At 43.1% G+C, this 23,994-nt stretch overlaps 2 protein-coding genes across 5 annotated transcripts; both read left to right on the forward strand.

Annotated features, from left to right (window-relative positions):
* The first annotated feature begins 5,293 nt into the window (after nt 1-5,293).
* Nucleotides 5,294-14,019, forward strand: LOC111223738 (paralemmin-2-like). Of its 4 annotated transcripts, XM_022747999.1 has the most exons (6): nt 5,294-5,342; nt 8,395-8,513; nt 9,463-9,604; nt 10,542-10,566; nt 11,663-11,743; nt 12,503-14,019. In XM_022747999.1, exons 5-6 carry the CDS (start codon nt 11,698-11,700, stop codon nt 13,393-13,395), a joined length of 939 nt encoding a protein of 312 aa, XP_022603720.1. In that variant the 5' UTR covers nt 5,294-5,342; nt 8,395-8,513; nt 9,463-9,604; nt 10,542-10,566; nt 11,663-11,697; the 3' UTR covers nt 13,396-14,019. The 4 variants fall into 4 exon arrangements, with proteins under 4 accessions (XP_022603720.1, XP_022603717.1, XP_022603718.1 ...); XM_022747996.1 differs by lacking the exons at nt 5,294-5,342; nt 8,395-8,513 and adding an exon at nt 8,643-8,679; XM_022747997.1 differs by lacking the exons at nt 5,294-5,342; nt 8,395-8,513; nt 9,463-9,604 and having other exon boundaries at nt 10,510-10,573.
* Nucleotides 14,020-16,741: 2,722 nt separating this feature from the next.
* On the forward strand, nt 16,742-22,512 carry LOC111223685. Its single transcript, XM_022747922.1, has 3 exons — nt 16,742-19,091; nt 20,515-20,600; nt 22,182-22,512. The coding sequence occupies exons 1-3, from the start codon at nt 16,742-16,744 to the stop codon at nt 22,281-22,283; spliced, it is 2,538 nt and encodes an 845-aa protein (XP_022603643.1). The 3' UTR covers nt 22,284-22,512.
* Nucleotides 22,513-23,994: the final 1,482 nt, after the last annotated feature.

Below are 23,994 nucleotides of genomic sequence, written 5' to 3' on the forward strand. Positions count from 1 at the left end.
AGCTCCTGTCACCTAGCAACCTTGACAACATGTAACTTTACTTTACAAAAACTCAAGGTTTTAAGGCCCTTGGTTCTTTAACAGTTGTGCTGTTCACCTGAGCTGAAACCCAATACTAAAATTATAAAGTGTAAACCTTGGGCTCTCTTTCCATTTCCATAACCAGCGCACAATGAATCTTGGGAGATTATTTTAATTATAGATTCATCTGGCAGAACAACAAAAATTGTAAATTATAAGTTTCACTAATGTCACTTATATTTTACAGCAAGAGTTTTTGCATTCAGTGGCCATAAGAGGTATTTATGGGATAAATGCTTAACGCTGCACAACAATAGCACAAGTAGAGACGAGTCATAAAGTTTTGAACCGATTCAGTATTTTTTTCTTATGAATTCAATTAATCATTTGTGTCAGAAGGTAATTAGTATCACTGTAAGACGGTGGTGCGGCACGGTGGTGTATTGGGACCCAGCATTGTGATCAGAAAAATAAACCGTGGGTCCCGAGACGTTTAATGGGACGGCAAGGAATCAAAAAGATTTTCTGTTACAGCAAATAATGTTTATCTTTATGTGTTTCTATTGTTTTCTTATTAAACATAGTTTCGTCCCTCCTGGGAAACTGAGACTCACGCCATGTTTAACTGTGAGGCTGGACACTAGTCAGACAGGCTGGGAACAACTACCACACCGCATTGTACTGTTATTCCTGTTATTGCAGTCACCCTCTGCACAACACTGATAATGTGATACTGATTCCCACTGTGCCCCTGCGCAGAGGTCACAGTGATATCCAGTGCATATTGTCCTTGAAGTTATCATGTAGGTTCAGAAACGAGCACATGGGGAGTTTTAGTTGAAAACTCCAGAGCTCCATCACCTCATTTTCAAACATAAGGAGGACATCTGAAGCTAACGCTCTGCAGCTGGGCGGCGCACCGACTCATCAGGAAGCACTCTGGGGCCTGAAGCAGATATTCCCTTATCTCTGGTGAACTAACAAACAGTCATTAACGGTAAATTATTATACATCTCAAAGGGGTTTTAAGCTCACCGACTTCAAAGACACAGTCCTTTGCAGCGAGAGGCTTTGATGTAACGTGTGTGGAGGAAGTCTGAAGTCTGTCACAGGATTATGAAGGAGCGTTACTTCATTAAGCCTCTGTTCGTATCTGAGCATCTACGGAGAAAGTCAAATTGAATAGATAACATCATGTTTGTTACAGTTCACAGTATAATATGATCGTCTACTTTTAATTTATTTTCCCTGTTTTTCTTTTTACTCTTCAATCACTTTAAGATTGAAAACAGTGAATCCATGAAAGCGCTGAAGAACAAAGTCAGGGCCACAGGTGTGCATGGTTTCAGCAGGTGGAGCTGCGGTGCACTTTACAGCCAGGACTGTTTTGAGAAAGTTCAGAGTGCAAGTTAAATGTGTGAGGAATGTGGAGCTGGAGCTATGCACAGCCTCGCACTCCGGGGCGGCTCCCTCCCACTCTGCCTGACTGAGCTGGGGCTGCGTGAGACTGGTCTTGGCAAGGGCTTAAATGTTTGATCTGTGCGTCAGGGTGTGAGCTGATCGATATCTGTGTAGTACACTACAGCCTCTTTATCACTCCTCCTCCTCCTGCTCCTCCTCCTCCTCCTCCTCACTGGATCAATACCTCTTTGGATTTGCCTCCTCATTAACACGGAGCACAGAGCAGTGATGAGGGACTGAGCGCCCGCAAAGTTTGTGGCACCTTTCCCTCTCGGTGAACTCTGTCGGGCCTCATCACTGAGTAAACTCACCTGTCCTGTCATCTCAGTGTGGTTTGCAAGAGACACAGAGGTGCACCATCAGGGCAGGCAAATGCTCGGGGCCCCCAGTGGCCCCTCATATTAGCACATCTTGCAATGACAACTATAACCCCCCTTAAACCTCCCATAAAGACACTATACACTGATGATGTGTGCTGTGGCTAGCGTCGAGATAAAACTAATGCACGTCTCTTCATGGGATTCAACGACAGGAACAAGACAAAAGGCGCCTCTGGAGGTGATCAATAATCTCAGCCTACACAGCACAGAAACAGCTCTCATAACAGTTACAAATGACTAACTGGCGGCTGCAGAAATATGGATATTGCTCTGTATTAATGTTAATTGACCTTAGTGCATCTTTGGCGGAACTTTTCCTTTTTGGGTCTTTAGTTAGTATGAGGCTTATTAGACTTATAATTAGGCCATAAAGCAATAGTTTGTTTTCCTGAAGTATAGATGTGAAAACACTGATAAAGTCAAACTATCACAGTCCCCAGGGGAAGCTGCCGCAGCAATCAAGGTCGTGATGATATCACATCATAGACTGAGAATCCAGTCTAAAAAGGGGGTTGAGTCCCAAACAGGATCCCTTCAGCTCAGAGACAAAGTTCTTCCCTTGAGATTCATTATACAATCTGACAATGTGACAGTGTGACATATTTTCATTGTTTAGGACTGATGTTTGCACTCGTGTTGATTTACTGCAGTTCCTCTAATGACCACTAGAGTCCAGCTCCTAAAAGTGAGTCAATCCCCAAAGACTCCCATGTTAAAGTGTCCAACTTTACAACAGAAAGAAACATGTTTACAGCCTGGTACAACAAACGGTTTTGATCTCTACAGCAAATTTCCTCTTTCATGAAAACTGTACTGGTGAAATGGATGGATCCAGGAAATCTTTAATCACTTTCCTTAACATTGGCAAGACAGGGCATTTTTCAATATTTTCAGCAGTTTCCCAGGAAATAATAAAAAAATCTGACATATCTATGGTGTTGGGATCTATGACTTTATACAATTTGGTGCCAATCTGACAGACATTTGTAAGATTGTTTGTCCTTGGTGGAGGTATGTGCTCCACTGAGTGCCATTCTAGTGTTTCAATTGATTCAAGCACCTCTCAAGCATCAATCCTTAAACCAGTTCTGTTCTCACGGTATGTGCTGCCATTTGGTCTGTCAGCATAACATCTGATTTCACTGTTATGCCGAACGACAAACAGTTACAGAAGCTCAACAAGCTGGCCGCACTAAACAGCTGCTTGGCTGATGTGAGAGGTTGGTTACACAAAATATTTTAAAGTTAAACTCTACAGAGGTCCTCATGGTTGGCTGTGAAACCTCTGTAAACAAATCCAGACACTTACTGGACTACACACACACACACACACACACACAAAAAAAACACTGAAAAAATGATCCACTCTTTTATATCTTGAGTCCTGGATTATTGCGAGGCTTTGTTTACCTGCTTTAACGCTTGAGCTGTAGCTCCGCTGTGACTGTGCAGAGCTCTGCAGCCTAACAAAGACCCAACACTCTTCTCACATCACCCCAGTTTTAACCTCCTTGCTGAACATCAGGAAACATCTGTGAACTTTTAACCCCTTATTATCCCAATAGGCCTCTTAGAGCTGCTTCATTCAGAGTGAGGGTAAAGGTCAAAGGGTGTACTGACTCCTCGCCTTTAGAACAGTCTTCCAGTTAGTATTTGGTCTGCTGACACTGTCTTAGCTTAAATCCCATCTTTAAACATGTTGTTACTGACTTGTCTTCCTGTCTGACAGCTGATGATTGGCAGGTCGGCTATATTTTACCATGTTTACCATCTTATTTAAGTGTTAGCATGCTAACATTTGCTACTTAGCCCTAAACACAGCGCGGCTATACAGCAGCGGTGTCCATTAAAATTTCTGTTGTGTATTTAGTGAAAAGCTTAATGTGAAAACAAACATTTGTGTCCTACAGTTGTAATACACATTGTATTGTTAATCGGCGCAGACCAAATATTCCTGTTTTGTGTATTTTGATGATTGTAACTGTATTTCTCTCTAATGTTTCCTCGTTGTTTACTCGACAACTTCAGTCATCTCTGTTTTGTACGTTTTAGGCAAAGCATGGAGGCGGAGACGTACCAACAAAGGCTGCTAGCCATAGCGGTGAGAACGTCTTTCCTTCTTTCTTTACTTTCGTCCCTTCACTGTCCACTTCAGTCTGCATTAAAAACAACTGCGACTTTCACCTCATGTCAAAATAATCTAACCGCACCAACATTGTATAATGTCACTTCAGTGGAACGGTCTCGCTTGATCTGCACGGCCTGAAGCGAGAACGCAAAGACCATTCCACAGTTAGCTTTCTGGCCATATAATCACTGGTCTGTGAAATGTTCGGTTCGAGGGCCTGAGCGTCGCCTGCTTGACCCCTCCGCAATGTAAAATCCACCCAAACGCAAGTGACCCACTTCAGCGTAGACAGCGAAGGCCTGGAGTGGACCTCAGCATGTTTACAGCTTACATTAACAGTACAGATACGGCGTCAGCATGCATACAATGTGCTGTGTCACTTGAACTATTTCTCTCGGCAACTATTTCTCTCTGCCAGCTGTATCACCCCGCTTTAATCTGACGGTCACGTCCCCTAAAAATACCCCCCCCCCTTCCCCCTTCCCCCTCCCTCCCTCTGTCTGTCTCAGTTCTCTGCTTTCATACAGAAGAAGTCCTTGTCTTCAGGGACCATGACTGCAAAGGGGAGTTACCAGAGAATTATATTAAAAAGCGGGTGTAACCCACCACCATGAGGAGTACAGTGCTCTCGGATCAAGTTCAGTCTGGTGTTAGTAGAAGCAAATAGAGCAGTTGCAGTTGTTTCAGTTCACAATAACCTGCTTCTTTTTCTTTGTTTTGGACTAATTCAAGTTTCATGACATTTTTGCTGATGAGAGGTAACTTACAAGAAGACTGTGTACAGAGTATGTGAGGGGTAAGTAGAGATAATATTCCTAGAGAATTAAAAAAATGGTCTTTTTAAGTGTGCTTTAGGAAACAGAAAGGACGTGCTGGCTGTGTTAATACTCCCATGATGAATAAAATGTTTGTAGACAGCGGAGACAATCTGTCACTTTCTGCAGCTTTAGCAGGAATGTGAGGAGAGTTGGGAGAAAGTGGAGCACTGACTGGAGTGAGTCATAAAGTAAACACTGTAAAACGGTGAATTTTACCATCCTGCCTTATCCGCTACGGTATGAGATTTGGTGTCACAGTCTCACTAAAGTTTTAAAATTCATTATCACATCACAGGATTTCAGGGTTTTCCCTCTGATTCCATTTCACCCGCCTGGTTATTAGCCCCTATTTTTGGTGACACACCTCAACAGCTGCCACAGGAAAGACCGTGTAGCTCCACATCTTCTTCTCCCCCCCCCCCCGAAAGGTTTCACTTTTTCTCTTGTCACCAGGAGAGGCGCCGACGGCAGGAAGAAGAGGAGAAGCTGAGGAGAGAGAAAGAGGAGGAGTGGTTGAAGACGGCCCAGAAAAAGGTCGGCATCTGTCACACCTGGTTCAAACAGGGTGTGATAAACACCGCCAGTGGCCTGTCTTAATCTGTCCCTGTGCCACATACAGTAGGTACATGAGTGTTTGCTGCAGAAGGCTACGCAGTGGAGGCAGGGTTGCCAGGTCTGCGGTTTTCCAGTGAAATTCAGCCACTTTAGAAGTGTCGTCATGGGTTGATTTTTTTTTATCTGCTGGTTGTGTAGACAAATTTTGCATGAAAATGACATGAATAATAAAAATCCATACTTTAAATGAAATTATTTACACACACATGACGTGCAGCACCAGCAGTGGGTCCCTTGACAAGATTCCAGATGTTCCCTAGAAAAACAGAGAATAATTTAATTTCACCATTACTTCACTGACTAGAAATGATCCCAGTAAGAGAATGTGTGCGAATGACTCTTCTGTTTATAGATCTCACGCGCTTCACTGTTAATCTGCAGTGTAACTACATCTTATCAGACAAGATCCTTGAGTCTACAATAGTTATAGTAATAGTTAGCTTAGCTTTTTCAGCTTACAAAGATAGGAAGTGGGACAGTTAGCATTACTAGCTAGCCATTTATTAAAAGGAAAAGCTTGTTCTCTTTTTGGGAAATAAATATGTTTGATTTCTTGTTAGGTTAGGTGACAGGATTGATGCAGCTAAAGCTCGCTGAATAATATCTTGTTCTTTCATCCATACAAAACAACATGCTGCGATTTAAACTGTGGGAAATTTGGTGACATTTTGGGAAGAGCACTTATTCGCTTTGTTGATAGGAGTTAGATGAGAAGGCCGATACCTCTCTCGTGTCTGTGCAGTAAACATGTAGCTAGCTGTTACCAGAGCCAGGCTAACGTTTCCCCTTGTTCGCAGTCCTCATGCTAAACCGAGCTAAACCAGCTGCTGGACTGTTGCTTATCATACAGACCTGATGGTGGTGTTCATTTTCTCATCTGATACTCTACAAGACAGAGAATGTGCATCTCCCAAATGTTAAACTTTAATAGAGAACAACTTTTTCTTTGTAAATGAGGTAAAAAAAAACTGAGGGCTGGGATCTACCCTGCTTGTTTTCATTGTTTACCCCTCCTCTCACCAGCTGCTTCATGTTAAAAATTGACCACTGCTGTGTCCCACCCTCATGTCATGTCTCATGACTGTTGCCAAGAGGAGCTGCTCACTGGCTGACGTCTTAGCTCAAGTGTTCTGGGTGGGGTCATTTGGACTTTACTCCCACTAACACATGAGTAAGAGTTTCGGTTACATGTGCTGAAAGCTCCAGAAGCAGGGATTCCTTATCATGAGGTCAAACATAGACCTACAGCAGAAAACACAGGCCGACAGTTCCTGTTCCTTTGTTGAAAATAATAAGTGAGAGATACTGCAAGAGAGGAAGTGGTGATGACAGAAAAGGCACATTATTTTGATGTCCATTAGGGATTCCTCGCACTGAGCTTTTTATGCATCCCATTAACTACTTCACTGTTCCCTGCAGGACGTGCTCTTTTGAAAATAAACAACACAAAACAACCGACATTATCTATGCCGCCGGTAGCCCAGCGCTGCATCATGCACACTGTAACAGCCTCCCACACAAACAGTAAGCAACACATTTCTGCTTTCTCCAACCACGCGTTTGCCTCAGGGCATGTGCATCGCTAACGGCAGGGACACACCAACCCTGCTGCAGCTGAATGAGTTTAGCCTGAAGATACAACAACGCCTCCTTCATCTTTGTGGCCACTGGATGTGAGGCAGAATTTCTCTGTTTCTCCTTCTAAAACCCAAAGGAGATGGTTGTATTCTCAGCATCTCCACTCCAAATACTGCCTGTTTGTACTGGCACAGTGCTACTTTCTGCTAAGCTAAGCTAAGCGGCTGCTGGTGGTAGATTCATTATTACCGTACGGACATTAGCGTGGTATCAGTCTTCTCATCTAATCTGGGTGAAAAAGTGATTACTATTCCATTATAGCAGCCGTTACAGATGAACTACTCTGGCACTTTAAATAAAGTGTTTGAAAAAAGGCATTGTCAGGTTTCAGGTTGTCACTTCTGCTAACGCCATAGCCTGGCGTGAATGACAGATTGCATCTTCACTCAAGGAGCAGGATGTCTGGGTCTCCAGGCAGTGGCACCGAGCTGTGAAACCTTTTCACTATCACTCTCAGACAACAGCAGTCTGCTGGCCTTACTCATCCGCAGCTAGATCCCAAATGGCAGCACCACAGGCTTTGCTTGATCTGTAGAGGGGCCAAAATGGCATGGGGCCGCTGCCAGGTGGCTGGCTGTGTGTCTTGATCCCATGAATGACCACTTCTGTTCAGCGTTCACACAGGCAGAAGGTTTTGGTGTGGCAGTGTGTTTGTTTGGCAAACTGGAGAAGCCAAGGAACGCACCACCGACCACCCGAGACCCAAGCAGCTGCTTATCTCCTCTATAGTTAAAAATATACATTTGAAAATACACACAAGTATGTGAGCTAAGCAGCCAAACGGGGGTTATGTTACAATGAAATAACAGTCTGATCATTTCTCCTCATCACACATACTGGCTCTAAGCAGCTCGACACTGCAACACAAGGACAATACCTCGTCTTTAAATCCGCACCTTTCAGATCGATGCTGACTTTTCTTAGACGCGTAGCTTCAGCTTCAGTCGTTCAGCACGTTATCATTCAGCCACCAAATGCATAATTAAGATCCATTTACAAGGTTCTTATATTAAATTGAGTCATCTGGAAACAGTCAGCCACATGGCCAGTGGCGTTTCCAACTCAACACTGAACTCATGCAGCTAACGTTTGCAGAATTAGCAAGCAAGCTACAGCTGATGAAATCCAACTGCCGGCGACAGTGGCGCCGAAATCAACGGTCACCGGTTAGAAATGAGAAAAACCTGCATTTGTCTGAAAAGAAAGACTGGTGGTTTAAACAATTACTAAGAATATTGATGCTAATTCTGCCGCTATCATCACTGTAAACTGTGGGAAGACGGAAAGCTCTGACCCGACATTTCTTGACCTTTTCTCTCATATTCTCACACAGAGGAAGAACCTGAGGGACCAGTGGTTTAGTGAAACAACTCCACCTCCTGTCCCTCTGAAACTTGACGGCTTTGGGACCGGCCCTCCGCTACAGGACGAGGTGGACCAGCGCACTGCAGCGTGAGCCACATTTCACCAGCTTCGTTCAAATAAACCGAGCATGACAAACATTAGAGATGATGGGGGCTGTTCAGGCAACCCTGTGATCTGAACTCGCCTTGAGGCTCCAGGTATGATGCGTGCAGTTAGACATGCAGTCCAACCAAGAAAACACAGGGATCGGAAGGTACTTATAAAATAAACAATATTTATTTATTTAGCCCCGATTGTGTGCTATAAGCAGAGAAACAAACAATAAAGTTTCTCTAGGCCTTCAAATGAGATGGATAACTGACAACAACAGTCAAAAACCATACGGTACCGCTCTACCTGGGGCCTACCTGAATACCTCTCATGATGCAGGAGTGGTAAAGGGGAAACATGGGAATAAAGGGCGTAGACTCAGGCATGTGAACAAACTGAATATTGCGTGGGGCAATAAAGATAACACTTGCACGATATTGCGACATGAAGAATTTGGCTCCTGCAGGGGGACACAGGAACAGTTGTGGTTTTAGGTCTGTTTAATTTAACATTCTGCTGGCACACGGATAAAATATGCAAGGTTCACATATTCATTTCTAAACATGGAAACATTTGCCATGAAGCAGAGAGTACAGTGTTTTCATCACAGATACACTTCTACTTTGACCATGACGAGATCAAACAGAAGGCTGCCATGTTATAGTTATGTGGCGGATTATAGCCTAGGACATAAACACACACACACACACACACACACACACACACACACACACACACACACACACACACACACACACACACACACACACACACACACACACACACACACACACACACAGTCTCTTTTTTCTTGGTCCACTGCTCTGAATCATTTTTGTTATGAGCTCTAATGTGCATCTTTTTGTGTTGACACATTTTATGTCTCTGCCAATGTGTGTGTGTGTGTGTGTGTGTGTGTGTGTGTATATGTGTGTGTCTGTCTCAGGGAACAAACCAAAAGTCAAAAGACGCCTGAGGACGGGGAGGAAGAGGCAGCTGATGCCAGAAAAGAGGAACAAGCTTCCCGAGAAGAAAACAAAGAGTCTGTCAAGTGTCCGGCTGCAGCCAGAACACACAGCCACTATCAGGTGAGTACAGTACGGAAAGAAAAGCACACTCAGATAAAAAGGCAAAGTCTGTGTCTTATACAGCAGAAAAAAAAAAAAATCATCCAACAATACGCACGCTTTCTAGCAAAATGAGATTTGAGAATTTAGAGACACAAATAGCCCCAAAGTATTTTGTGATTTCAGATGCTGTGGAAGGTTTAAGATGCGCACCATGCCTCCCTCCCCCCTCCCCAATCAGCCGGAGTCTCCTCCAAGCCTGAACTCAAAGAAAAAAAGATCTGAAACATTACCCATTAATGAATATAAAATAAGGGTCAGAGGAAGCACATGGTGCACGGTGTGGCCTATCGCCACACCTCAGTGCGTTGGCAGTGGTTAAATAAATGTTAAATAAATTAACATTGCAAACAAACAGGAAATATTTTACCAGCTTGTACAACTAGGACGTAAATACCTCCAATTACGTATCATGAATAAAACATTCACAACTGTGCTATCACGTAATTTCCCTGCAGCAGTAAATCAAACCAGAACTTTTCCCTGAATTTGGTGAACAATGAAACAAAAGCCCTGCTGTATCGTGGATGTATGAATCTACATTTATCATATATTGCAGCCTACAGTTTTGTTTTTCTTTCAAGCAAATGAATCATAGCTCATGAACTTTCACCTCCACCAAATATTTCACTCAAATATAGCTCAGTCCAACACTGGCAACCGACAGCAGAGCAGAAATGGTTGTTGGGCAAAATAATCTCAGCGCCTGTTGACATGAGCTCGGTTCAACACTTCCCTGATGATGACTGTAAAATATTTATGGCAGGACACGGGTTGGGGAGGGCTCCGGAAAAGGGCGGGAGGCATGTGTTGAAAGTTGCAGACTCAGTTGTGACGCAGTGTTTTAAGTGTCTGACCATGGAGAGCACTTAAAAATGTCTCTTTTCTTTACCCGCAGGCCGCGGCTGACGAGGACGCACAAGGTAAGAGGTCCGAGTCAGCTGCACTGCAGTCGTCATTAGCTTACCATCAGCTTCTATCTCTTCTTTGTCTCGGTCACGACTGTGCCTTCCTAGAATCTATTCTCTCCTGACAGATGATAATTTACCATAACTAAATCTTAGCATGAAGAATAGTCATTTAAATCAGGGTGACAGAATGGAGCCACGGCTGAGAAACAGCTCCACTTTGACTGCAGGAAAATGACTTACATTCTGCCTGCATCTGACTCTTTCTGTTGTGCAAGAATGCCACTAGGGCAAAAGTTTATCAAACCCCTTTCTGTCCTATCTCTTTCTGCACTTGGTAGAGATAGGTCAGGGAAGAGTGAAAAGGGCGTGACAGTATAACACAACAGCCAATTCTCACACAAGGCAGAAAGCATCAGACAGATCAGTTGAAACTTCAGTAAACAGAGAGAAGTGCAATCATTTGTTTGCCCCAGATTTCTTTTTAAAAACTGTTTAAGTTAAAATTCATGAAATGGATGTTTTACTCTTTACAGTCAAGCTGAAATTTGAATTAACCCACTTACTGTACAAGAACACGCACTGTTAACTCTTAAAGCAGTGTAAAGACTACCAACATTGTTACAGAGTTTTTCAGCCTAAATCGGTAATGTTTAATTAATCATGAAGCCATTGTATAGTTAAGTTTGCATTCCACTCAGAAAGTTGAAGCTAGTTAGCCTAGCTTGCAAACGTTAGCCCTGATTCCTGCCACCTGTTACTTTTCAAGCATGTTATGTATTTCAAGACCTGTTGAGTCATCGGCAGCTCCTGCACAGACGGCGATGGGTGTCTCTTTCATGGATCCAGCTGTGGTGATGGCAAAAAGTCAGACTATCCAAAACTCACAGCAACAGGTAGTCCTCTAAACTCGGGACATTAGCCTGTAATCCAAATCGCAACGTGGCAAGGGGCGTGATTTTAATTGGCCTATATTTTGACCCAAAAAGGCACAAGAGTCAAAACCAAGGTATAAAGACATATATATATATATATATACTTATTTCTTAGGAAAAATGTGTTGTAATTTCAGTTTGACTTTAACTCAAACAGTATATGTTTTCTTTTTCAGTGAATAAAGAGGCTGAGGATCACTTCTCCATACAAATGGCACAAAGGATGTTTCATGAAAGTGGGCAAGATGGCCGATCAGGTGAAGCAAAGGAAAAGACTCTATTGTGACTATAACATTGAGGATGTTCAGTATAGATTATGTGTTATTACAGGGTTGTAGCACTGAGGACACCCAGGTCATATTTTAGCATTGGGTATTTTTGGTGGTTTGAGTCCCCTGAGGTGCAGTTTACCTACTATAACTGACACTTCTCTCTGTCTGACTGCACTGCCTTGACTCTGACACTTATGTGACTTGGCAGTGCTGAACTGTCCTCAAAATATTCAGCAGTGAGAAGGATAAATATAAGACTTAATGAACAGGGATTTAGGCAAGAGAATATCCTCAGCTGTTTGCATTGGTCTCTCCGTTCTTCCCTTTGCGAATGATGACCCCTTTATATAATCTCGCTCTGTCCAAGTTCAGCCTTCAGGGTACGACTTAACAATGGGACTGAGGTGAACAGCCTGAGAACAATGTTATATTTAGCCCACTTTGGGGTTTTTTCTTCTTTTTTTCCTGTTCATTAATTTTTAATGCCTGCTGCGTTTTGCTCATTGCGTCCCTTCATTGGTACTCGAAGCTCCGCTCCTGACCCGGCATTCACCTTTGTACCCCTGATCTTTTCAAATACACTCCGGCCTGTGACACATTTAAGAACAGTTTGATTAGACAAAAATGAGGATCTGTCCTGCACTGCAAATTACTTTATTAACTATCTGTAATTTAGCCTTGTGAGTTGTGTTGCCTTTAGCGTTTTACCATAATTTGAATTCTGCTCTGTCTCTTCTATTTTAGTCCTGGGAATGTTGGCAGTGCAGGTTGAGAGAGACCCCAAGACAGGTGCCACTGTCGTCAAGTCAGTGGCCCCCATGTCCACATCGGCTGATGCTCCCAAAGTCACCACAGTCTTCGACGACGGCAGGAAGAGTATCCACGCCGTCGGCGGGACAGGATGTCAACCCTCGACCGAAGAGCTCGGGCAGATCTTGAGCGCCATCGATGGGGTTGGGATGACAGCGCTGCTGGAAGAAGTCACGGTCGTGCCGAGCAGAGATGCAGAGATGAAGATTGAAATTGTAGAAGCCAGAAGAACTCCAGAGGAAAAAGTTGTGTCTTTTCCTACCCATCACGCCATGTCAAAAGAGACCGATACGCAGTTGGACAGCACCGGAAGCTACGACTTGGAGGCTGAGCTGAGCGCAGAGGACTGTGCTGTAATTGTGGGAAACCAGGAGGATAAACAAGAGGACAGATGCATCACAGCAGTTAGAGACATAGCAGGAGAAGTGGAGAACGTGGAGGATCAGAGATTGGAGGAAGGCCCGGTCACCCTCTTGTTCCTGGGATACGCTGACGCCACTACGTCCCAAGGTCACAGCCAAGAGGACGATGAAGGCATGCTCACTGTGGAACGAGTGATTATCACCGAAGATGGAGAAGAACATGTCTTAGGACCTGAAACATCCGCTTCACCTCCGTCATCATTAGACAAGGTAGCAGAGCAAGAGGCTGGGAAGGAGTCCCCAGCTGAAGTATTTCAGGTTATTCCCCTGGATGGAAATGGAGCTGGAGTAAAAGTCCAGGGTGAAGAAGGTGACAAGGAGCAGCAACGTTCATCTTCACCCAGTACAGCAGTGGGAGAAGGAACTTCCAAGCGCAAGACCTGTCAGTGTTGCTCCATCATGTAAGGAAAGGGGGCTCATCAGGCTTCATCGTAATATTTCTTATGTTTTAAACCCTTGTGACTTCTATTACAGACCATATGCTGCACTGCTGCCTTAATGACTGATATGAAAGATTAAGCCACTACCTGGTATTGTCTTACAATGGTTTTTGGCTCCGAGCGTCCACCACTTCACTTTGCCAAAGAAAGAGACATTTATTATGTTCTAAGTCTTTGCAGCAGCTGTGGACTGTCAGGCAGCTCCGAGGGACAATTAAAATCCACTTCCTCCCCCTGGTGGACAAAGCTGAGAATTTCAACATGCAGTCCTGCAGATACTTCTCGTCTCGAATGCCTCCTGTTTTCTCTGCCTTGGCCTTATCAGCCCAAAAAGATTCCTTATGTTCAGCTGTTCCCTCCAGGAATGGAAAAAGCCAAAGAGCAGCAGCATGGTTTGTAGTTTGTGGCACTAATATTTTTTTTAAGACTAATGATGGTCTGTTTGTAACATCCTTTGATAAAAATTTTACTTTCTTACCCATGACTACTCGACAAAATCTATGTTTCTGAGAATTTGGGTGTTTTAATGTCCTAATGAGGAGTTTGTGATCTACAATGTGACATAAATTTTGCATGTTAACTTTCTGAAGCCTGACTTAGATGTATTTTTTTGGGTACGCGGTTTTAGACTTGATCAGATCCACGTTTACATGTAACAGACTGAGGGAGACTCAGCACAAGACTCTTTACAGGCTTTACAGCATATCACCCCTGTTACTTTGCACAAAATAAATCATTGCCTTTTTCCTCTATACATTAAGTGCCAGTCTGACAGGGGGACGTATTGCTTCTGGGAGTGTTAACTCATTTCTTCTGGGCATTTCCAGGGTAATTAGTAGGATATTTAAAATTTAAAATTTAACACCTCAACATTTTCCTCTTAGGCATTTCCCTGCATCACTCTACAAACTTCTTGCTAAGTTCCTTTTATTTCTTCCAAATGGAAACCTTCCACAACTGGATCAAAGACTTACCCTCTGGTGCAGGGAGATCGTCAGCACCCTCCCCCATGAAAGATTACAGGCGGCCTTAAAAGGAAAAGATGAGCTGTTCCTGAAGGTTCGGCCAAGTTTTCAAGATGATTTACCTGCGGTCCTGAAAGCGTACTTCTAAAGGGGGAAGCACTTTTCTGAGTGGAAGACCCCTCTCATTACAACAGTTATGGGACATATATATAATACAGTGCACTATTTTACTTAATTTCATATGATTAATTAGTGTAATTTGTGGTTTGACACTCAGGTTTAACATTTACCGTCCTCAGTATTTCATGCATAGTATGTAGATAGTCCACATCTCTCATGCACTGTGTAACGATATGTGACTGGCACTCAGTATTTCACTACATTCAGACTCCTTCTACAGCTCAATAGGGAATACTTATAACACGAAATTCTTACGTATAGACTGCTTGAGACGTGGCATTATCACTTCGCAATGGTGCGTTTAACTTGAGGTTACTACACTGTTGCTGTGGGTCATTGGAACTGTGCACTGCCTTTCACACAGAGGAGATTTGGTTTGCTCACCTGACACAGAGGACAGGAAGGCACAGTTGCTAAGTAGATCAGCTGGATCATTCATATTTCCACTGAAGTTAGTACTATCACGCACAGAAGATGACCGCAACGCTACAATCAGGTGGGTCTCCTCCTTCACAATGTCTACATTATGGCTCTACCTTTGCACTTGTTTTCTTTTCTGTCGCACTTTTCTCTCCCGGGCTGAGGGGCAGGCTGTAATTGTAGATCTTTGTCTGGTGATGGCCAGAGAAAAGCCTCAGTAGAGTTAAAGATCAGGTCACAGTCATCAAAAAAAAATCATCTTTTTCTGATTTATTTGTAATATAAACACAGTGTGTATATTTACAATACTGGCCCAACAGCCATTACCACAAATATTGGATAATAGAATCATGAAACCGCATGTACAATACCACTTAAGTAAAGTATTTGAATAGTATTTGAATAGTATTTAAAATGATTTATAAGAACCTTCTTTGTGACAAGATGTTCCTTGAAAGGAGGGTGGAATAAACAGGTTAAGCTCATTAAAGCACATTGATACGTCCTGTTGCTTGAGCTTTATATTCAGCGTGGTGGTGCTGCTGCTGTTGATAATCCTGAATTGCAGCATGGCTGGCGTTAAGCCCCTGAATGCAGGTGTAAATATAGACTCATACATTTAAACCTGCTGCTCAGGGAACCAGATAATGCAGGGACAATATTTTACACTTGTGTGCTGTGACGCTGCATTGTGTGCCCATGATTTTTATTATCCACCAGTGTAAACGAACAATACATGTCCAGTTACAACAATTCTTATAACGACGAATTGTTGTTATAAGGCCGATCACTGACTTTGCGGATAATAGGCATTAACCAGATGAGTAAAGGCTGTTGTACCAGAGAGAAACATCACTTCTAACAGGCATACTGGTGATGATGATGAGAGTGTCTGTGTCCAGCCAGGCTGGCAGATATTGTACATAGTGTGCGTGCCAAAACAGACAGGAAAGCCGATTACTCTTTCCCTTTGTCAGCAGTGTTGGCAGCGCTAGTTCACAGTGGGGGAGAAAAGTCACCAGAAAAACACAGTAGCTGTATGTCCTGCTGAAAAGAAAAACAAAAGAAAACTGGTAGATCTCCCAGTGCCTGTGGCAAGGCTGGATAACCAGATGGGCAAAGTAGAATTCCAGGTGTCCAGAAAGATCCAGGATTACTGTGTCCACTGGAAAGTGAAATTTTTTTTTCTTTTACAGTTTTGTGGTTAAACGTTGTATTATCCTCAATTAATTTCTATTTAACCATAGAAAACCTGTACACATTGCAATACATAATGGGGCTCATCAGCTAATTTTCCCCTTGGGCCTCCCTTAATAATCTGCCTCAAGACAGTACCAGTCATAGCCACACAAAAAGATATGATGGAATATGAAATAAGATCTATTTTGATTTTAAAGGTTTAACTGCTGGAGAGAGGAAGTCACCTATTTCACTGAAAACTCAATTGTAAGTGTGCAAGTGGCGAATTGGACCATGCTGTCACAGATCTTGCTAATAATTACACATCTACAAGTGACAATAAGCAAAACACAAAGATTAGAAGTTCAGCTGTGTTCTGCAAAAGCAAGTTTTCCTATGTGTTCATCACCTACACGGATCAGTTTATTTTTACAGTTATTATTAATAGGGATTTTATTATTAACCTCAGTAACACTTTCTCATGTGACTTATATTTAAACCCAAGCAAGGAACAATTAAAAGGGAAGACAGAATAAACACCCTTAAGTGATTCGAAGGCTTGTCACCATGGAAACAAGACATCCCAGACTCAGCCCGCAAGGTCAGGTCTCCCAAGACGATGGCGGTCTGTGGATGAAGATGGACTCTGGCCCTGAGGCCCAATCAATAACCTCTGGTGAGACGCCCCAAGATGAAAGCAAAGTCATTCTCCCGGCCCATGCAGTGAACTCGACGTACTACAGCGTGATGGTTGTCGAGTGCGCAGATGATGTCTTCATTCCACCACCTCCATCTTTCATTGCTCCTTTGCCGCCAGCAGAGGGCAGCACAGGCGCAATGGTCAATAATTCCAGTGTGACCCTTTCAAATGGGGCATCTGACGCCACAGAGGCTAAAGCTAATCCCAGCGGCTTAGACTGGCATCATGGAGAGAAGCAGTTAATGGCAGCACAGAACAAGGTGGATGAAGTGATAGCAAGTACAACGCAAACGTCTAAGGAGTCTACGAACATCGCATCTCTGTCCAACGACAAGGACCCCACTCCACCAACAGATCAAGTCCAAACATCAATGGAGGACGCTGGTTGTCTAACTGAACCATGCCGTGATCCGTCAGGAAGGCATCACCAGGATAACACCTCGAGAGACAGAGAATCCAATGAGGAACCTGGGGACATTTGTAGGGAAACTGACGCAGGGGAAGACAAAACTAAATCGGAGGATATATGTGGTCTTACTGAGACAGACTCTAAACTAGTGACAGAAAATGTCGACTGCGACGGTGCGGGGACAAATGTACCATCTGTCGGTGTGAAAGATGATGATTTAGAGTCCCGTGGGCCACCAGAGCTCCTCAAATGCAACCAAAACAAGATGGACTCAGCAACCAATCAGCCACAGGTATCGGAGACTCCTGCAGAGATGACCAATGATGATCAGGAGCATGTTGACACCAGATCTTTGGACTATAACCTCACAAAGAATGACTGGGTGAGGAGAGAGAGCAGCTCCAGCGAAACGCCGGTGCCACGGCTCTCCACCTCTGAAGGCTCTGAAGAGCAGGGAGATGGAAACAAGAGAATAGCTACTGATATCCAACAAGGACAGGAACTGCTTCAACGTCTGCAACTGGTGCAGCAACGACAGGAGGTTGACCAAGAAACGAGATGTGAGGAAAATGATGTGTTTGAGGCAGAAGTAGACGATTTGACAGCAAGTGAAATGAAGCTGACGCGCGGAGATGAGAGGGAATACAGTAGACTTCACACTTCTATGGATGAGGGAGCCAAGGCGAACCTGAAGGAAAAGCATGAAGAGAACGAGAGTACAGACAGTGGAAAAGCAAGGATGTCTTTTACCACAATGTCTGAACAGCTAGCGGGCCAGAGGATTACCAGAACAGACGCCGATAACTCTGATGACGATCAAAGTGACAGCTGTGTGCCTGCGGATTCGTCTCCAGTCAACTCTCATGAAACCAATGAAATTCGCAGTCTATCTGCCAGACACCAATTCTCAGCTGCCGAAAGCTCCATGGAGAAGCAGATCCAAGAGGCAGGCCAGGAGAAGCAAAACCTGCAGAGAGCCGGGGGTATCCTCAATCTTGCGGATAATCCGGATGTACTGGAGATTCCCTTTAAGACCAATATCTTGCTTGAACCAATCCCCCCCCAGGTTGGCCAAGGCCAACGCAGCGACTGGCAGTTCTCTGAGAAGAAGATGCAGAAGGAGATAAGTCAGGAGGCTCAGAGAGAATTGGTGCTGGTCAACCAGGGGAAGATCCCAGGAGGGTACAGCAAAGGAGAGGTCCGCCAGTTAAAGGAGACAAAGCTGCTATTTGAGGCTTTCCAGCAGGACAACACGGAGGGTCCAACAAGGAACAGGAAACTCCCTACCACACTGATAAGAGGTCATGTGTATCCTTCTGTGCTGGAGCGCACACGTAGCCTAGAGATGTTTTCCCTCAAAAGTTGCCCCATTGCCAGAACAAATTCCCTCAGGCTGTACGAATCTACAACCTCTGAGAGGGAGCAAAGTGCTGAAAGCCTCAGATCAAAGAGCCCAACTGGGGGTACACGAGACAAAACACGCTTATCCCCTTACCCAAAACAAGACAAACAGCCACGCCTGTGCAGAAGCATGGACTCCATAGGCACAGATGTGTCCACATCAGCTGTGGATACTAGGGGCAAAACAAGGGAGGGAATCACAAGACAAGGGTCTCCCATCCTCAAACACAACCCCTTCTTCAAGCTGCGTCCAGCCCTGGCTCTGCAGCCGGAGGTAGAGAAGGACATCCGGGAGGCCAAAGAAAGAGAGGAGGAGCTGCGCAGACAGAGATGCACTCTGTATGGAGAGAATAGGCAAAACAGTCAAGAGGAAGAAAAGTCACGATTGACAAAAAAGCTCGCTCCAGGTCAGTCTGCGTGGTCTCAGTGATACGTTTAGCACGAGTATCAGTGGTGGGATTTAACTACTACTGGAGTACAATTCATATTTCTTCTGTACTAGCTTGCAAAGATAAATATTATACTTTAATTGACAGCAATTGTTACCAGTAACTTGATATACTAAATCATATGATCAGCTCATAAAATAGGATGCAATGTTATCATTAAAAAATTCAGTAGTATAATTATATAAGCAGAAGATCTCAGGCTAATTTTGTTAAACAATTTTCCAAATTAAGAATATTTTAATGAAAGCTAATTTAATCATGTCGACAAAAAGACAGTGTAAAAGAAAAAAACAAAGTGTAAATGTTTATGAAATATTTCCATCAGGTTGCAAAGACACATCATGTAAATACTAGTATGTCCAATAAGACTCACTTAGATCTTTATTCATTGCACATCCCAGCCTTCTGACACTCAGTCTGAGCACTTTAATGAATGCCTCTCTACATTAGCATCACATACTGTTATCCTAGGAGTCTTATCGACAACTTAGTGTCAACCCTGTCACCGGCGGTTAAGGGCACATCACTCTAGCGGCGGCCTGATCTGAGTCAGCACATGCCAGCGGGCTAAGTGACAACACGAAGGCTGCTATCTGCGCTCCAGCTTGAGCCAGGGGCAGCTCTGGTTCCATTCTGGTGTTGTGTAAATAGGAACGATTTAAGACGGTTGATGCGTCTCGTTGAAAGGAATCTGTACGCCCAGTTTGTCTGCATTTTTTTTTTCCCCATGTCTGCTGTTGTCGCCTATATACCCAGCAGGACAGCTTGAAGGCCTGAGCGAACACCGCGCCCAGCCAGCGAGTGTGTCATTATGTAGCACCAAGTTAGTATTTTCAGCGGCTGGATAACGATGCGTGGGTTGACTCAAGGTGAAGATGATGAATCTTACAAAGTGACAGCTATATAATGTGTCTGGGCTGGGCTAAACTGAAGGAAATGACTCATTGTTAAGGTCAGATAAGCTGTAGAGTGTTATCCTAACCATCCATGGCACAGCTCTTAATAAGAATGTACAATCCAGATACATGGCGCTACCTGCACAGATGACAGTTCAGCACAGTGAGGAGCTTCATGCGCCTTTATCTACACAATGTCTACACAGTGGATGTGCTAGTAGCAAGTTTTTAAACCTAGTCTGTAACCCTATAAAATAATGTAGTATGAAATGCAGTCGGCCTTGGAATTAGCGCTGAGGTTACTGCTGTTAGTAAGCTAGTTAGCCAGACATGCCAACAACTGCAGATCACCATAAAGCAGACAAAATAGACGAGATTCAGTCTAGTTGAATATATGAAATGCTTAATTAATTAAAGTAAAATAGCTTCCTGTAATTTTTTTCCCTTTCATATTGTCTCACTCGTTTCTTCTTCCTGTCTTTTAGATGTCAGACATCAGTCCAGGGGGAAACTGGAGCGGGTCTGGCCACCGCCCTCCAAGCAAGACCAGATGAAATCTGAGCAGACACAGGTGATACGTCAGGTTTATTTACAGTAAATAGCTTATTTTTGTTTTCATCGTCTTTGTGTAAGATCTGTGCACAGTGTGGTGTCATGTTGTACCGTCACTAGTTCAGGGGAAAGATGGAGTGTCATCAAAAGGTTTCTGTTCTTGGTTCTTCTCGGAGCGTTATCAGCATTATGTATTGTTTTGAAATGCCTAAGAAAGCACTAAGGAGTTGGCCTACTGATAGTGAGGTTTACCGCATCAAAAATAAAGATTCAGGTCAAACCGAATTTTAAATATGTTGCTATAATTGCCGCTTTCTGAATCTTATCAACCTTAAATGGCTGAACAAACACATTAGACTTTTAGTGTTCAGAGATACTATTTGTTTTTATAAATTCGTGGATTAGTACAAGTGGTTCTGAAATTGATCTTGTGAAAGTATCTTGCATAAGACCTTGAAATCATCCTTATATAACATCCTTACATAATATCTTGTTTTTCACATATAATATATGAAAATGATGTTGAATTAAGTGTGACCATTGCCAGGAAATTCATTCCACAGAACGGTGGTTCTCAAAGTTTTTCACATCAAGGACCGTAAACCAACACAAATTAGACCACAGACATTCATCTGATCTGATTTTTGCTTTTAGATGATTTATTACAGGAAGTGTTTTAAACCCATGACTCAAATATTCACACATTCTGTAATTGTGTTACTTATGGATGGAATAATAGAGAAAAATAAATGATTCCCCCTTTTGCAGGGGACCCCCAGGAACACTTTGAGAACCACTGCTATAGAACTACTGCTATAGAGCCATTATGTTTTCGGGTTGGCCATCAGCTCATGCAACATACACCTTTCCCATTCCCATGAACGCGAAATCTCAGGACCGTCTTGAGGGACTTTCTTCAAATTTGGTACAACCGTTCACTTGGAGTTAATGATTAACTGATTAGAATTTGGTGGTCAAAGGTCAAAGATCAGCGTGACCTCACAAAACACGTTTTTGGCCATAACTCAAGAAATAAGTAAGAAGTAATTATGACACAATTTAACATTAATGTCTAGCAGGATAAAATGAAGTGATGACATTTTATATCCAAACGGTCAAAGGTTAACTTCACTGTGACATCATAATGTTCTGGTGAAACGCTCCTGGTCATTGTTCAGTGCTGTAACTCAAGAACAGAAGGGGACATTTTCGACCATATTTCCTGCAAGTTGACAGGGTTAACAGAGGCGTACAACCATGAGGCGGTAATTCTAGGTCTATTATGTGCTTAAACTTTTGTAATGTTTTTGTATTGGTTTCACATTATTCTGATATACTGTATGTGAGGGCTGAATGCTTCCAGATAATGGTCTATTGGTCATGGGTTACTATCAGCTAAACAGGGGTTTCTTTGTTCTCTTGAATGGTATAAAAAAAAAAAAAGGGAGGTTCACAGTTTCACTGAATCTCCGCTGACACTCCACTTGTGCAAGCGAACATTTTGTATAAACAATGTTTTGTGTGTTTATTACTATTCACGCAGTTTCCACAGCTCATCTCCATCTCTAAATCCTGCCCTTTCCTCTGTCTCATCCCACAGCAGGAGCCAAAAGTTCACAGAGCAGGGGGTCAGAAGGCTCCTCTGTGGCAACGCTGGGAGTCCGGCATGATCAACGGGCAGCCATCACAAGAAAAGAACTGATATTGACCATCCTGTCAACACTACACATAAAATATCTATGATCTGTGATGCTAGACAGCTGCACAAATCTAAGCGGAGATGAATCAATATAACTAAAAACCCTTATGGTAGTTCCAGCTTAAGTTTGCTCTGGCTAACTCTGCTTAGTATCTGTGTAAAATTCGCTTTTTTTGATATCTTGAACATTAGTTTTATTCAGCAGATAAATAAAGCAAAAGTATCACTTCAATTGTTCCCTCCATCATTTTTCTCCTTTAATCTCTATGGAGTTATGTGAAAAACAACTTCGGTTTCAATATAATATGTGTTTTTGTAAGCTTCCTTAAATTAAGTTCTGTAGCAAAAAGAAGAGTCAGAATTTTTGCACATTTTGCTTAACAAGTTGGTTTTCCACAAATAAACTTACAAACTATAAATTTTGTTCCATTTTTTCAAGTTTTAAAGTGGAGAATTGACATTATTCACTGTCAGAATTCACAGTGGAAACATTAAAGGGGCACTCCATCCATTTTACACATCAAGTTCAGTTACTAGTCAAAGAGAGAATTAGTCAGCCTGTGAAAACAGACAATATAATTTAGAACAGAAATTTCGATGGAAACACTATCCAGTTGCATTATGGGAAATGTAGGATCCAGTGTTATGGGCTTGACCCATAGTAGCCAATAAAAATTAAATAAATATTTTGAGTTCTTCTGCTTCAATTTTGACAAGTCTTTTTTAATCCGTCTCTCGTAAATTACCCAACATTACAATATTGGGTAACATCAAATCGTTAGAGTACCTCTTTAAATACCTATGCAGAGTCCTTGTGGGTTTATTGTACATGGTCTAATCAGCTTAAAAGCATCAGCAGGACAAAAGACAGAATCTTACAACACTAGGATATTGTACATCTTTTCGCATCCTGCATGAAAAATCCTCTCAAGTGGCAGCAGAAAAGTCTGCTTTGATTACTCAACACCAGATTGTCTAATACCTAAATGAAGGAGGAAGTCCACGGTAAATGAACCCATCAAAAAAAAAACCTTCAGGAAAACTTTCCAGAGTTGACCTGTGATCACGTCCACTCGAGAGAGAGTTTGGTTCCTAATCTCCACAGTCACAAGCACACAGCTTAGCCTGTCTAAGTACCATCTGTCAGCCCCAGTGACTCTGCCAAGGGAGGAAGGACTTTCACTCTGCCCTTCCTGGATCGGAAGCCCTTGTGTTAATTGGCTGCCGTTCTCACCAACCCACAAACAGCACCCAGGGCTACGACCTAGGTTTCAGTTATGACATTTTAAGATGGCTGAATACAGATCTCAAATGCCAGACGTCAGTGTTTGCCTTGAGTTTAAAATGGCTCTGATGGGAATTCACATACTGTACATGAAGGTCATGTCTTGCTTCATCTTAATGACACAAACAGATATATGACTGGAACAGAAGACTGATGCATATGGTGTCAAGGGACCCTGAGCAATCACGGCCAGGCTGCTCCTCCTCTTCTTGTCTGTGCTGTGGATCAGCTCTTACAAACTGATGCCACCTCTCAGTGTGAGCAATCGTAGGAGGCACATCTTAATCATCAGCCCCTCCCAATGTACCCTGTTAAAAGACGCCGGCCTCATCCATCTCGATGACAACGCACTGAAAGGTAAACAGCGCAGTCAGGCTTTCCGTAACCATCGGGCATCTGCAGAATGTGGCACATGTGGCGAGGCAGGAT

Source organism: Seriola dumerili, unplaced genomic scaffold (assembly GCF_002260705.1).
Source record: "Seriola dumerili isolate Sdu_G_001 unplaced genomic scaffold, Sdu_1.0 BDQW01000113.1, whole genome shotgun sequence".
NCBI classification, from domain to species: Eukaryota; Metazoa; Chordata; class Actinopteri; order Carangiformes; family Carangidae; genus Seriola; species Seriola dumerili.